At 41.3% G+C, this 12,020-nt stretch overlaps 1 protein-coding gene across 5 annotated transcripts in view; it reads right to left on the minus strand.

Moving 5' to 3' along the window:
- Positions 1-2,460: 2,460 nt before the first annotated feature.
- LMO3 (LIM domain only 3) overlaps positions 2,461-12,020 on the minus strand; it is a 72,336-nt gene continuing 62,776 nt past the window's right edge. For all 5 annotated transcript variants that reach the window (XM_068141890.1, XM_068141888.1, XM_068141887.1 and 2 more), the window contains one exon: positions 2,461-7,903. In XM_068141890.1, coding sequence (XP_067997991.1) covers positions 7,798-7,903 — 106 coding nt within the window. In that variant the 3' untranslated portion in view covers positions 2,461-7,797. The remainder of the gene's footprint in view (positions 7,904-12,020) is intronic.

Here is a 12,020-nt window from a genome sequence, read left to right on the forward strand (position 1 = left end):
GCTGTGCATTTTTTCCTTTGGTGTAACCATCTACTGATGGGATCTTTCTTATCCATTACTTGTTATATGTCTCTCCTCATAAAACCCACACTATTGGGAAGAAGATAAAAATGGCCTCATTTATATTGTTCCCGACAGTAGGTATAAAGACTGCTTTTCTTCACTGGGACTTAGAGACACTTGAAAGGAACCACAGACTTGGATATGACAAAAAAGCAAAACCTAGATCCCAGCTGAACACAAAGACAGATCTGTAGATTGTCCTGATGATGGTGCTTCTCACTCTTTCCCCTGACAATTAGTTTGCTTGTGTATTTCACAGAAAAGGAAAGTCAAACTTTATGGCAAGATTTATATCCTGATGTACCTGAGATCCTCATCTTGGCATCTAAGGAGAGATAGCATCGGGAGAGGAAAACAAATTTGTCATCTCATTATCTTCTAATTTGGATTTAAAACACCTCTAAATAGTTGGCCTTCCAACGTGTCTCACCCTTGTTATTTCTCAATGGCACAGCAAATCACCTTGCTAAATGGAAATTGCTCTTGGCTAGTTTTCCAAAGTAATTTGACAACAGAGTTTTATTTTGTTCTAACACAATCTAGAAAGCCTTTCCCAGGAGTGGGACAAAGGGAATGTGAAGAAACTATTACACAGAATTCCTTGCAATGTGCTCCCTTCTTACAATACCTTCCATGTTCTGCTTAACTGCATCAATCTGCCTAGATTCAAACGTTCAGCCTAGATGCATTCAGCGATTACATGAACTGTATGGATCTCATACATTAGATGAGACTTTGCTCAGCATGCTAATACTGCAGCAAGGCAGTGAAGCCCAATTTGGGTTTGATTGCAATAATCTGGAGTCAAATGTGCAAACCCTTGCTAATTTAAGTTGATTTTTCCTCCCTTTACCGTTTTGCATATTACGTGATCTAGAGCCACACAAACAAAAGCTTGTTTGGACTCGCCGCGCTTCCCTTTGCAGAAAACAGAATTCTTTTTAATTAAAAACACTTTAAAAAAAAATCAGTATGTGTAATTGCTAACACCTGCTATGTGTTACTAACAGATGTTTCTTACTTACCTAAGGGAACTGTTATAATTATACTATAAGCTTATTGGAATGGCATTTAACCAAGATAGTTTAGGAACTTTAGGTGGTGACTTTGTGTTCTTTTATTCATCCTTCCTCTAAAAAACTTTAGACAGCCCCAACCAACCAGCCCTCCTCACTTGAGTCCCCAGCTCATATCCATCACACACAGCTCAAAACAAAAGAAGGTTTTGATGGTCAGCCTCACTCCTCAGTCATCCCTGAGCATCAAGGAGGACTTTGCATATGCTGCACAAAAGCCTGTGGTGGCAAGGCGCAGGATGGGGTGGCTGAGGAAGGTCTTACTGGTCATGCTTTATAGTGGGCTTCAAAGAGCGCAGACTTGCTGCACAATCTTGGGCAGTTCACTTAATTTCTACACCTCTGTATTCTTTTCTGCAAAATCCCAGCAGCATGGCCTGTTGGGAGGCCAGAGTCAAAGGTGCTTGCCCAGGGCTTTGAGATCTTCAGATTAAAGTAGAGGTCAGTATGACTGAGTGCTGTCCTGTCACTAAGACCTTGCAGTCCCGAGGCAGGATAGCCTCATGGGTGCTCAGAGCTCTGCCAGCACTGCGGGTCGGAGGAGGTGCAGTGGATTCCTGCATCTTCAGACTCGACTGCAGAGCAAGACACTCTGCCTTCTCCCTCTGCATCTTCATTTATGAAACTAATCACACAATTACCTGCAGGCATGTGTTAAATATGACACTGGTCTCTGCAAAATAATGGGCCAATTGCAAACAATGAATAAAGAGAAGCAGCTCCATTTATAACTGCTGTTTCAACAGAGCTGTGTTGTAATCAAAGTGATCTGAGGGTGACTCATTAATTAATTGATGTTCTTTTTTATTATGTGCTATTGAGTTAATGAGTAATTTGCGGTAGATAACTCTCTGAACACACTGATTACGTGAGATATTTTCTGGGGCTTTCATACCAATGACATGCTGAATAGGTGGAACATGGTATTTGCTTATGTATACTCATTATGAGCAGGTTCAGGATGAATATAAATCAGCAGAAGGGCATTATAAAAGGTATTAGACACACGCAACCCTTACTTTAAGGCTTTAAACAGATACTCTTTGGCTCTTAATGCCTTCCTTTATAATACTTCCATCACCCACAATTGGCAGCTTCTAGAATGTGTGCCTACACAAAAGATTTTTACTGGGAGCATGTTTGTGCTAATGGCCTATTACCTTGCACATATTGTATTTTGGTTTCCTTTTGCAAGGTACTGAACAGTAAACAGGTTTGGTCTGCATCATTGGGTTGAAGCAGGAGAAATGTATTAAGTGAATATGTAATTGGCTTTTTTTCTTTCTTTCTTTTTTTTTATCTAAAGTGGCATTTAAAAGAATAAAAACACTGTTCTTACATTCAGTACACACTTTGCTTTCTGTAGTTCGAGTTGTTAAAGCTTTTGCTTTATTGAAACCACAACATCTCCAATGCCATAGGAGTTTTTTATTCATTAAACAACAAATGGCTAAATTGATAATTTAGTCTGACAACAGCAGCACAGTGGAAGCTTTCAGAAGAATCAGCTAAATGTATAAAATTATACCCAGCAATCACTACAGACTTTCATTTTTGACAAGATTTGTTCTAGGTACAGATGACTGTAAACTACCTACTGCTGAGAAAATTATAAGAAGCTGCTGTATACTACGCTGAAAAAAGCCTTTAAAGTACTTTGTCTGTACAGGCAAAACCTTGCCACAGTCCCTGTTTGTTTGTTTCTTTCCCCCATGCTCTCCCTCCTAACTGACCACTTTGTGATCTGTTTCTTTTCTCAAGTAATTTTATCTGCAGGCAATTAGGATCATTTCAGGGGGTGCTGGATGATTTTCTTTATTTATGTTACACGAGCATAAATTTGAGCATTTTGGGAGGGAAGGAAGAGGCAAGAAAGTGTGCTTCAAAAAAAAACCACAACCAACCAAGAAGTATGTTAAGCAAGACAAAAATACAGTTGTGAAACAGGCCAACTTTTAACCCTGGTCACTGCTTCTGCAGAATCCAGGCTGTTCTCCCAGGCAGCCAGCACCAGAACAAGAGGACACAGTCTCAAGCTGTGCCAGGGGAAGTTTAAGCTGAAGGTGAGGAGAAAGTTCTTCACAGAGAGAGTTGTTGACCATTGGAATGTGCTGCCCAGGGAGGAGGTGGAGTCACCATCCCTGGAGGTGTTCAAGAGGGGATTGGATGTGGCATTTGGTGCCATGGCTTAGTCATGAGGTCTATGGTGACAGGTTGGACTTGGTGATCTTTGAGGTCTCTTCCAGCCTTGGTGATTCTGTGATTCTGTGATAACCTGCCATGGCAGGTAACGGACACAGCAGGTTATGGTTGGCAAAGAAGCTTTCTACAGGTGAAAATCAAAATTTGGTCATTTGTACTTGTCCACATGGCAAAAAAGAAACCCAAACAGCAAACCAAGAATAACAGATTATTTTTTTTTTAAACTTTTTGTCACTGTTAATGTTGTCTGGTTAAACTCTGAGACTGGCATGGATAGAGATAAAATACTCTAAAGATATGAGATACCAGTGGATGCATTCCTGTCCAGAAAATGAGCATTCATTGAGCAATGATCACTAGCAGAACGTTTTTGCTGTATGCAGACAGAGCATCCTGCTACACACAGTAGTGGAGAAGGAAACCTAAGGTAGATAACTGCAAGTAACCCGAGGAAATGGTCGAGGCTTCTGTCAGAAAGATCAATAAAGTGGCCTGGCAGATAATCTTTCATCTACTTTATTGGAGTTGTAAATGTTTCTTTCCATTAAATATTTCAACTCCCAGTTATTATTTTAACAGCCAGGCAGGATGGAAGTTTGGAATATAAGAAAATGTGTAATTGATCTTTGACCTCCATCAAATCCAAGTTTATAGTGTATCTTCTATATAAAAAAAATATTAGATATGTGTGTGAAGAAGATATATGAACTTCAAGTGCTCAGAGCAATGCCATACCATTGCAGCATACTTCAAACAGGCATATCAACATTTCTCTATCCTTACATTAATTAAAATTGATAGAATGGTGAAACTTGGGTTTTTTTTTTCTCCATAGCAGGGCCACCCTCCTCTTCCCCATTCTGAGTGTGTCCCAGAACCCACATATGCACATAGGAGTAACATAGCATGGAACAATAAGCCACTGTTTGCCTATTCCACTCTCTTCCTTTGCCCCATAGAGAGCTGAGCGGGGGCACTTTGTGCTTTTAGCATTTGCAGAGCTATTAGTGACTCACTGCCTACATCCTCAACAAAGCCCTCCACAGGCTTAGTTGGTTTTGGTGCTCTCCTACCTCAGGACTGTGATTACCTACCACAAATGCTTGCAAATGCTCTGCTTCTCCCAGCGTGTCCTAATGCTACTAGTAACATTGGCATTTGAGCTCTTGGTTTTGCAAAGAGCCAAAACTGCTTAACAAAGCAGTGTGTGCATTAGCCCCAGTCAGCAGATGGGGAACTGAGGCACAGAGAAGTTGAGTGACTTGCCCGAGATTACAGCAGTTCAAAGGCAGAACCAAAGTTCACAGCATCACAGAATGCCAGGTTGGAAGGGACCCCAGGGATCATCTGGTCTAACCTCTCTAGGTGATAGTGTAGTTGAAATGAGATGGCCCAGAACCCTGCCCAGCTGAGTCTTAAAACTGGACAATATAAGAGAATCCTCTACTCCTCTTGAGAGATTGTTTCAATGTCTAACTGTTCTTATAGTGAAAAATTTTCTTCTAGAGTCCAATTGGAATCTCTCCAGGAGTCCCTTGGATCCATCACCCCTTGTTTTTGCCACATGACTCCTTGTAAAAAGGGAGTCTCCACCATTCTGGTAGCCACCCTTTATGTACTGGTATCTGGTAATAAGGTCTTCCCTAAGCCTTGTCTTCTCAAAGCTGAACAAAATCATTTCTCTCAGCCTTACCACCCATGTCAGATCTTCCATCCCTCTTATCATTCTCATGGCCCTTCCCTGCACACTTTCCAGTCTGTCTCCACCTTTTTTTTTTGTACAGCAGGGGCCAAAACTGCACACAGTACTCCAGGTCCCTTCTTTCCTGTTCCCCATTGCTGTTTCTGAAATCAGGGATTGCTGTCCAGTTTGTAGTCTACTAGCAGAAAGCAGAAGAGAGATCTTTCTGACTTCTAACTGAAAGACACAACTGAGGTTGGAGGAGACAATTGAAATTGAATCAAGTTAAGAGAACGTGGTTCTTCCTTTTCTGGCCATCTTCACAGTCATGTAAAGGACAACTTGTTTATTGCACTTGAAGTAGCTTTGGAAGAGCCTAATAGTACCTCTGACATCAACTGCTTCATTATCTCAAAGACATTAAGGGACTGTGGAAGGAAGTGGACTAGAGACTTGTGCTCAAGGTTAGGAAGATAGTCCACAAAAGAGGGCTAAATCTCATTTGAGAAACTATGTGGAGCTATTTCTTCTAATTAGTAAGAACAGCCTGAGGAGTCATTGCAAGTCTTACTGGTCCCATCTGAGTCAAAGTCAAGTTTTGTGAGCCATGCTTATTTTGGAAAGGGTTTGCAGCCAGAAACAAAACCACACCGTAACAATGATAATTAGAACTAAATATCCATTTCAAAGCCAAGCCACTGTGCAGTGCACTCCAGACCACATACACTTAGTGGAATTACACCACTGCATTACAAAGTTCCTTTCCCCATCCCCAGAAAAATCATGTTGAAACTGTGCAGCAGGACAGGAAGAGCAGGAAAGAGTAGCACTCAACTTGAGCAGAAGTGAGGGTTCTTGGTCTAAATAAAAACAAAAGCTTAGCTTCATAGCAACACAGGTTACAGTTGGTTTCTTTCCCTTTTTTCTCTCTCCCCCCCACCCCCCCCCCCCCAATCTTGGGTGGTGGTTTTGTTGGGGTTTTTCTTGGGGTTTTCTTGTTTCTTTGTCTGTTTTGGTTTTGTTCTGTTTTGTTTTTTAAATGCAGGCTATTTTCCCAGTGAGCTAGAATCCAGTGGCAGAGAGGAAAGAATTAAATATGCATTTAACAAGTTTTTAAACATTCATCCTGCTTTCCTTTGCCTGACATCTCTACGCTCTGTCAGGGGCATGAGCACTTAGGGACATTCTGCTGATGCAATAGTTTCATGGCTTTAATAACAGAGGTCCACCTCGCCGAGAAAATGGACTGATTGCCAGCAGTAGCTGTCAGCTGTGACTCCCACCTCTGTCAAAGGGATTTTAATTGCCAGTATTGATGGGACGAACCTGTAGGATGTTGGCATGGCTAGTAAAGTACCTGTGCAGCTGAGTGTGGTAGGTCTCACGTTCTGTATAGGTGTTTCAAAGTTCTGTCCCATCCACATCAGCATTTAAAATTACCTCCAGCATTCACTGAGGTGGGTAATCAGCAACCAGTCACTCTCTTAGTGTCAGCTTGGGTTCGTTTCCTTAACGTACATAGACCCTTAGAGGGGACTGTTAACAGTGCCTTCTACTTTCACCTTTTTCCAGGGTTTGCTGAGAATACAGCCCTAGAAAGTTTTAGGGTTAAGCCCTAAAAAACAACAAAGAAAAATGTGTGTGTGTGACAGAGACATGCCTCAAATGTTAAGAATTTTTGTCAATGCATATAATCAGAAATCCTCTCCATTTCCTCCCTTCCCAAATTAAATGCTTTCAGAAAAATAACACACATATATATATAATTATTACATTTTTTTTTGGTCTACATATATATATATATAAAATAAAGACACCCAGAGGCACTGGTTTGCATTAGGACTTAATTTCCAGCTAAATTAAAAATCAGATCTAGGCATTTTGAATGCCTGAGGGGCACAAAAGCAGCACTCAAAAATCATTAACTTCCACACCTTTTGCTGTTTTTTTTTTTAATCCTATGTCCCAAACTGGTCAGATTTGTTTTTCAAAACTTTGTAGCAAAATAAAAGTGCTCTTTGAGGAAAAAAAACCCCACAACTCTATGCAATTCAACATCAGATGCTTAACCCCTGAAAAATAGAGGCTTATAACAGAAGTGCTGATAGACTCTTCACCATAGCATCGTTAGCAGCAGGTGCTGCTAGAGTTATTCGTTTTCTAGATAGTTTTAATGTAAACAGTATTCTTAAGCTCTTAGTGTAGCATAGTGGTTGGGATATGCTCTTTAATGCTTTTTACTAGAAAGATACAGCTCATTTAAAATAGCTGGTAGATACAGAAAGCATAAATATACAGGAAGTTTAGACACTGATTGTACTAAATGCAACAATACAAAGAAGCAAACAGGAACACAAATGGTAACACAATAAAACTGTATTACATTTGTGCTTCAAATATTACAATACATTATATACAATAGTCCAAAATAAACATCTCATGCCAAGTGACACAAAAGGAAACGGAACCCCAACGAACCAAATAAAAATAACCCACCCACCCCCAAAAAAAAACAACCCAAAACAAAAACAAAACCCCAAGAGCAAGCAAAAAGAATCCAGCTGTATGTACAGTACCTTTGTTAATTAACATTCAACTCTGAACTGGAGCAATTTTCACTAGATACAGATGCAGTCCGCCTTTTATTTCACGCAACCATTCTGTCTCCCTATATCTATGCTATTCAGTAGGTTCCTGTGCCATTTCTTATATACATGTCGAGCAGAAAAGATGAAAGGACATAGTGCTTTGTATTCGCAACGACGTGGCATCGGATCAGCGAACCTGGGGTGCATAACCTTCTTTCATTAAACCTTCCTCATAGTCTGTCTGGCACAGAATCATGTTGTTCTTCAGGAAAAATTTGTCTCCAACGCAAAATCTGAAATTACAACAATAAAGGGGGTGGGGGGGAAGAGTAGTTTTAGGCTGAATGATGTGATAGGAGCTTACACACAAAGATCGTGCTGTTGAGGATTTTGCGGTACTGACTGGGCAGCTCACACCTCTGTGGTCTGTTGCGGCACACACAGACACGTGTGCAAGGATGTGAAAGGCCAGGAGAGGAATTGTTGTGCTATCAGAATGAATCCTTTCCTTTCTACAAAGTCTAGTTGCTTCCCCAGCCAAAGACTTCAGTCAAAGCCCACCACAGACTGCGAGTCTTGGCTCAGGCCACTGGCACAGAGTTGAAGTATCCCAGGCTGCTGAGGTGAGTGAAAAGTCCAGGTTTTGCACAAGTCAGAGAGAAAACAAAGTGGTCATGCACTGTAGGGAGGTCATATGAGATATGCTACCTTTGTCTTGTGCAGGCATATTGGGAAGAATTTCTTGTTATATCCCAGTAGGGTATTTGAGTAGGATTTAAACTGGTGGTTCTGAGAACTGTTTCTAGCATGCACACAACTTTACAGATACTGTGGAGCAAACTACAGACGCACAGCAGGCAGGTATGCAGAGAAACATTCTTTCCTTTTTCCCCTGTAGGAATTGATTATAAATTTAGTTTCTGAGCTAACCACTCTCTCTTGTGGTATCAGTATACCCACCTTGTTATGCTATTAGGTGCATCAAAATGATCTGATTGCTACCAAATGCTACTGAGATACTTCATTTGATTTTCGCTGCTGAGTAGGAAAATCACATAACATTAACACTCCTGGCTGGCTGGCTGGCTTCAAACTTCAAGTTAAGTAGGATTTTCCAGCTAAGCAGTATACTTGAATATAAGAAGGTTCTTCACTGACATCCCCCTCAACCCTTCCTCCCTGACAAAGCAAATCTTCTTGAAGATACTTGGGGAGCAAGTGAATAGGGCCGATGCATAGAAAAAGAGTTTCCCTAGTGACTGCCTTGGCAGGGTTACGTGCCTTTGTTTATAGTGAACTCTCCAGCTACAACATATATTGGGAGGCACCGCTCACACTCTTCCAATTAAAATGAAAGAAAGTAACCTAAATGAACCCCTTAACACTGATGTGAATAAATGAAACCGCTTTCCCCCCAGCTAATTATGGATCTGGCTATGTAAAGTATTGTTTAACGTGTAATGGATTATAATGTCCTTTTTTGGGTCCAATCTCCAAGCGGTGACATCTCGGACACAATTAGGGTCAGATATAAATGCTTGTGTTGTTTACGGTAGATTTAACAACGGAGCAGCTATGGGAATGGCTGTATATGTATTTAATTGTAACAACTTAACCTTCAAATAGTGGTGCCTGCTGCAGTTGACCCAGCAAAAGTGGGTAAACGACACAGGTTGACCCGCCTGACCTCTGATAGTGGTCTCTCTTTATCAGATAGTCAATTTCTAATGATGTTCCAGCAGAAATCTTGGTGAATTGTCGCAGATTAAATTGCGTATCGCAAGCAGCCCTTTAATGTTTTGTGAAGTTGGAGGCTTAAATGAGTAGCAGTTGGACTGATTTACATTTGTGAAGATTGGAATGCTAGACAAACAGTGAACCCATTTATTTTCCAACTGGGTAGCTTTGGAAATTTATCCTTATGCTAGCTAAATAGATAGAGGGAAAATAGTGTAATAAAAAAGTGGATTGAAAAGAATTAACTCTGCTCCTAAGGGAAAATTGGTTTGTTTATTTGTGGATTTTTGTATTTTTTTTTTTTCCTGTTAGGATTACTGCCTGCTGCTGGTGATGATGACTGAACAGGGAGATTATGGAATGATCCCAAAATCTTTAAGTTATTTATGGTCAAGACTCTTTTAGAGAATTTACAGGTTCCTGCTATCCTTCAGTCCTGGTATATTAGGCTACTAATGACAGAGAAGTAGTTTGAGTAGGGGAGTGGAAATGCAGAATTCTTGAAACAAACAAGTTCTGTCTCAGTTTCTGTAGTTTCTGTCCTTCGTGTTTTTGTCCATTGGCAGCAACGTGGACAAAATTCACCAGATGAGGTAGAGGAGCCTTAACTAGTGTTAATTAGAGTTTTTCCCAAAGAATAGAATAGAATAGAATAGACCAGGTTGGAAGAGACCTTCAAGATCATTGCGTCCAACCTATCATCCAACACCACCCAACCAACTAACTCATGCAACCAAGCACCCTGTCAAGTCTCCTCCTGAACACCTCCAGCGATGGCGAATCCACCACCACCCCAGGCAGCCCATTCCAATGGGCAATCACTCTCTCTGTGTAAAACTTCCTCCTGACCTCCAGCCTGAACCTCCCCTGGCACAGCCTGAGACTGTGTCCTCTTGTTCTGGTACTGGCTGCCTGGGAGAAGAGACCAAAGCTACATTTAAAGACAAAGCAAAAAGTCCTTCTTAGTTTCTTTTAAAGGAACATATGGATTAGCATGGACTAAAGCAGGGGAAGTTAGGTATTGTGACAGCTCAGTCACTGCATTACAGTTAACCCAACAATTACTGATGGGGATGGAGCAGGGGATGCCCAGCCAGCAGTGCTCACTGCATCAGAGGCTTTTTGCACTGCAGGCTGAGGACCAGGCATCAGTGGGAGACACAACCACCTCTGCTCACCTGGCAGAAAGCACTAACTCTGAACTGTGAATGTTACTCAGCTCTGTATTCCCTTTGTGTTCCAGCCTAATGCAGAGCTTAGCAGGCCAATTTGTTTAAAATAGTTAGTAAATGAAAAATATGCTCCTGAAGTGCAACTTGCTTGCATGGTAATACTTTCACGTGTGACTTCTTGCACCACTGCTTGCCTCAATATCCTGGCTGAAAGATTTTTTTTCTCAGCCCTCAGAGATGTGCCAAGGTTTGAACTAAACTGCAGCAGCTACAGGAGGGAGTCAGGATGCCTTTTCCAACTAAAAGTGTCAATGCCTTTTGCTTTTGCTATGTTAATATGCCGTGCCAGAAATGCTCTACCTCTGTCTACATGGCATTTGACAGTTTTATGCATGAGTCACTATAAGCATACACAGATCCACAAATCATTTACCTTCCAAGTGTACAGCTCTCTTGTGGAGAAGCTGCCAGTGGCCTGTCTAGACATGCTTGGCTGTGTGATAACCTGTGGGGTGAGAGTTTGTCTGCATGGGGTGTGTTTGCACACTGGAGGTGATCCTCTGTGCCTTGGGGGAAGCCTGTTACTTGTGATACCTATGGTCCAAATTCTGCAACTGTTTTCACATTGTGCAAGTTCAATGAAGAAAAGACACCGAGGCTTGTGTGTAGCTCCTGGGTATGAAATGTGTGCTCCCAAGCACAATGAGACTAGGCAAGTACACAATGGAAGCATGACAAATTCTGCCCATCCCCACTTTCAACCTGATTTGACTCTCAAAAGCAGATTCAGCCTATTCTGAAGTCAAGGATCTAAATCTCACAATGACTCAACATTGGTTTTGCACACTCCAGGATTTAAACCTGGCTCAGATTTAAAATGGAAGGGTAGATGCAAGCCTTCCACCCAGCAAATGGTATATCATTTCAATGGAAGTGGCATATGATGTAAATCAGGGTATAGTTTGGGCACGTATATCAAATGGAGTCAAGAAGCATATTGAGATGCCACTGGGTTAGGAGTATATAACGAAGCAAGGCTACTCCTCTTCTACCAGGCAGATAGTAGTCTTCAGCCTTCCCTAAAACCCTCACCCAATTTATTTAATAGGCATGCAAGATGGACAGGAAAAAATATATAGTAGGCCGCACTAACGTGCTAGATTGGCCAGCACAATAAATCGCCACTACTACATCTGACACGACTGTGACATTAGTAGAATGACCATTATAATTAACCTACATCCTAGAACTCCTGTCAGATTTTACAATGGCAAGAGGAAGGCCATTTATGTTACAAATTGACCTCTGTTATCACCTTGTTTGGAAGGGGAAGGTGTGCCTGGAATAGGCACAAGAAGTATAAAACCTCCCTTTTGAGGAACAGCTGTTCTATTGTTCAGAACAGGTATTTAAGGTGATCTCGCTGCTGTCCGTCATCTTTTCCGATGTACAGGACATGTGTCAAGGTCCAGAAGACTTCTTAAGAAAGTGAGAGACATAT

This window comes from Melanerpes formicivorus, unplaced genomic scaffold, assembly GCF_026170545.1.
Source record: "Melanerpes formicivorus ecotype bairdi unplaced genomic scaffold, bMelFor1.0.p_v2 SCAF_8, whole genome shotgun sequence".
Classification (NCBI taxonomy): Eukaryota; Metazoa; Chordata; class Aves; order Piciformes; family Picidae; genus Melanerpes; species Melanerpes formicivorus.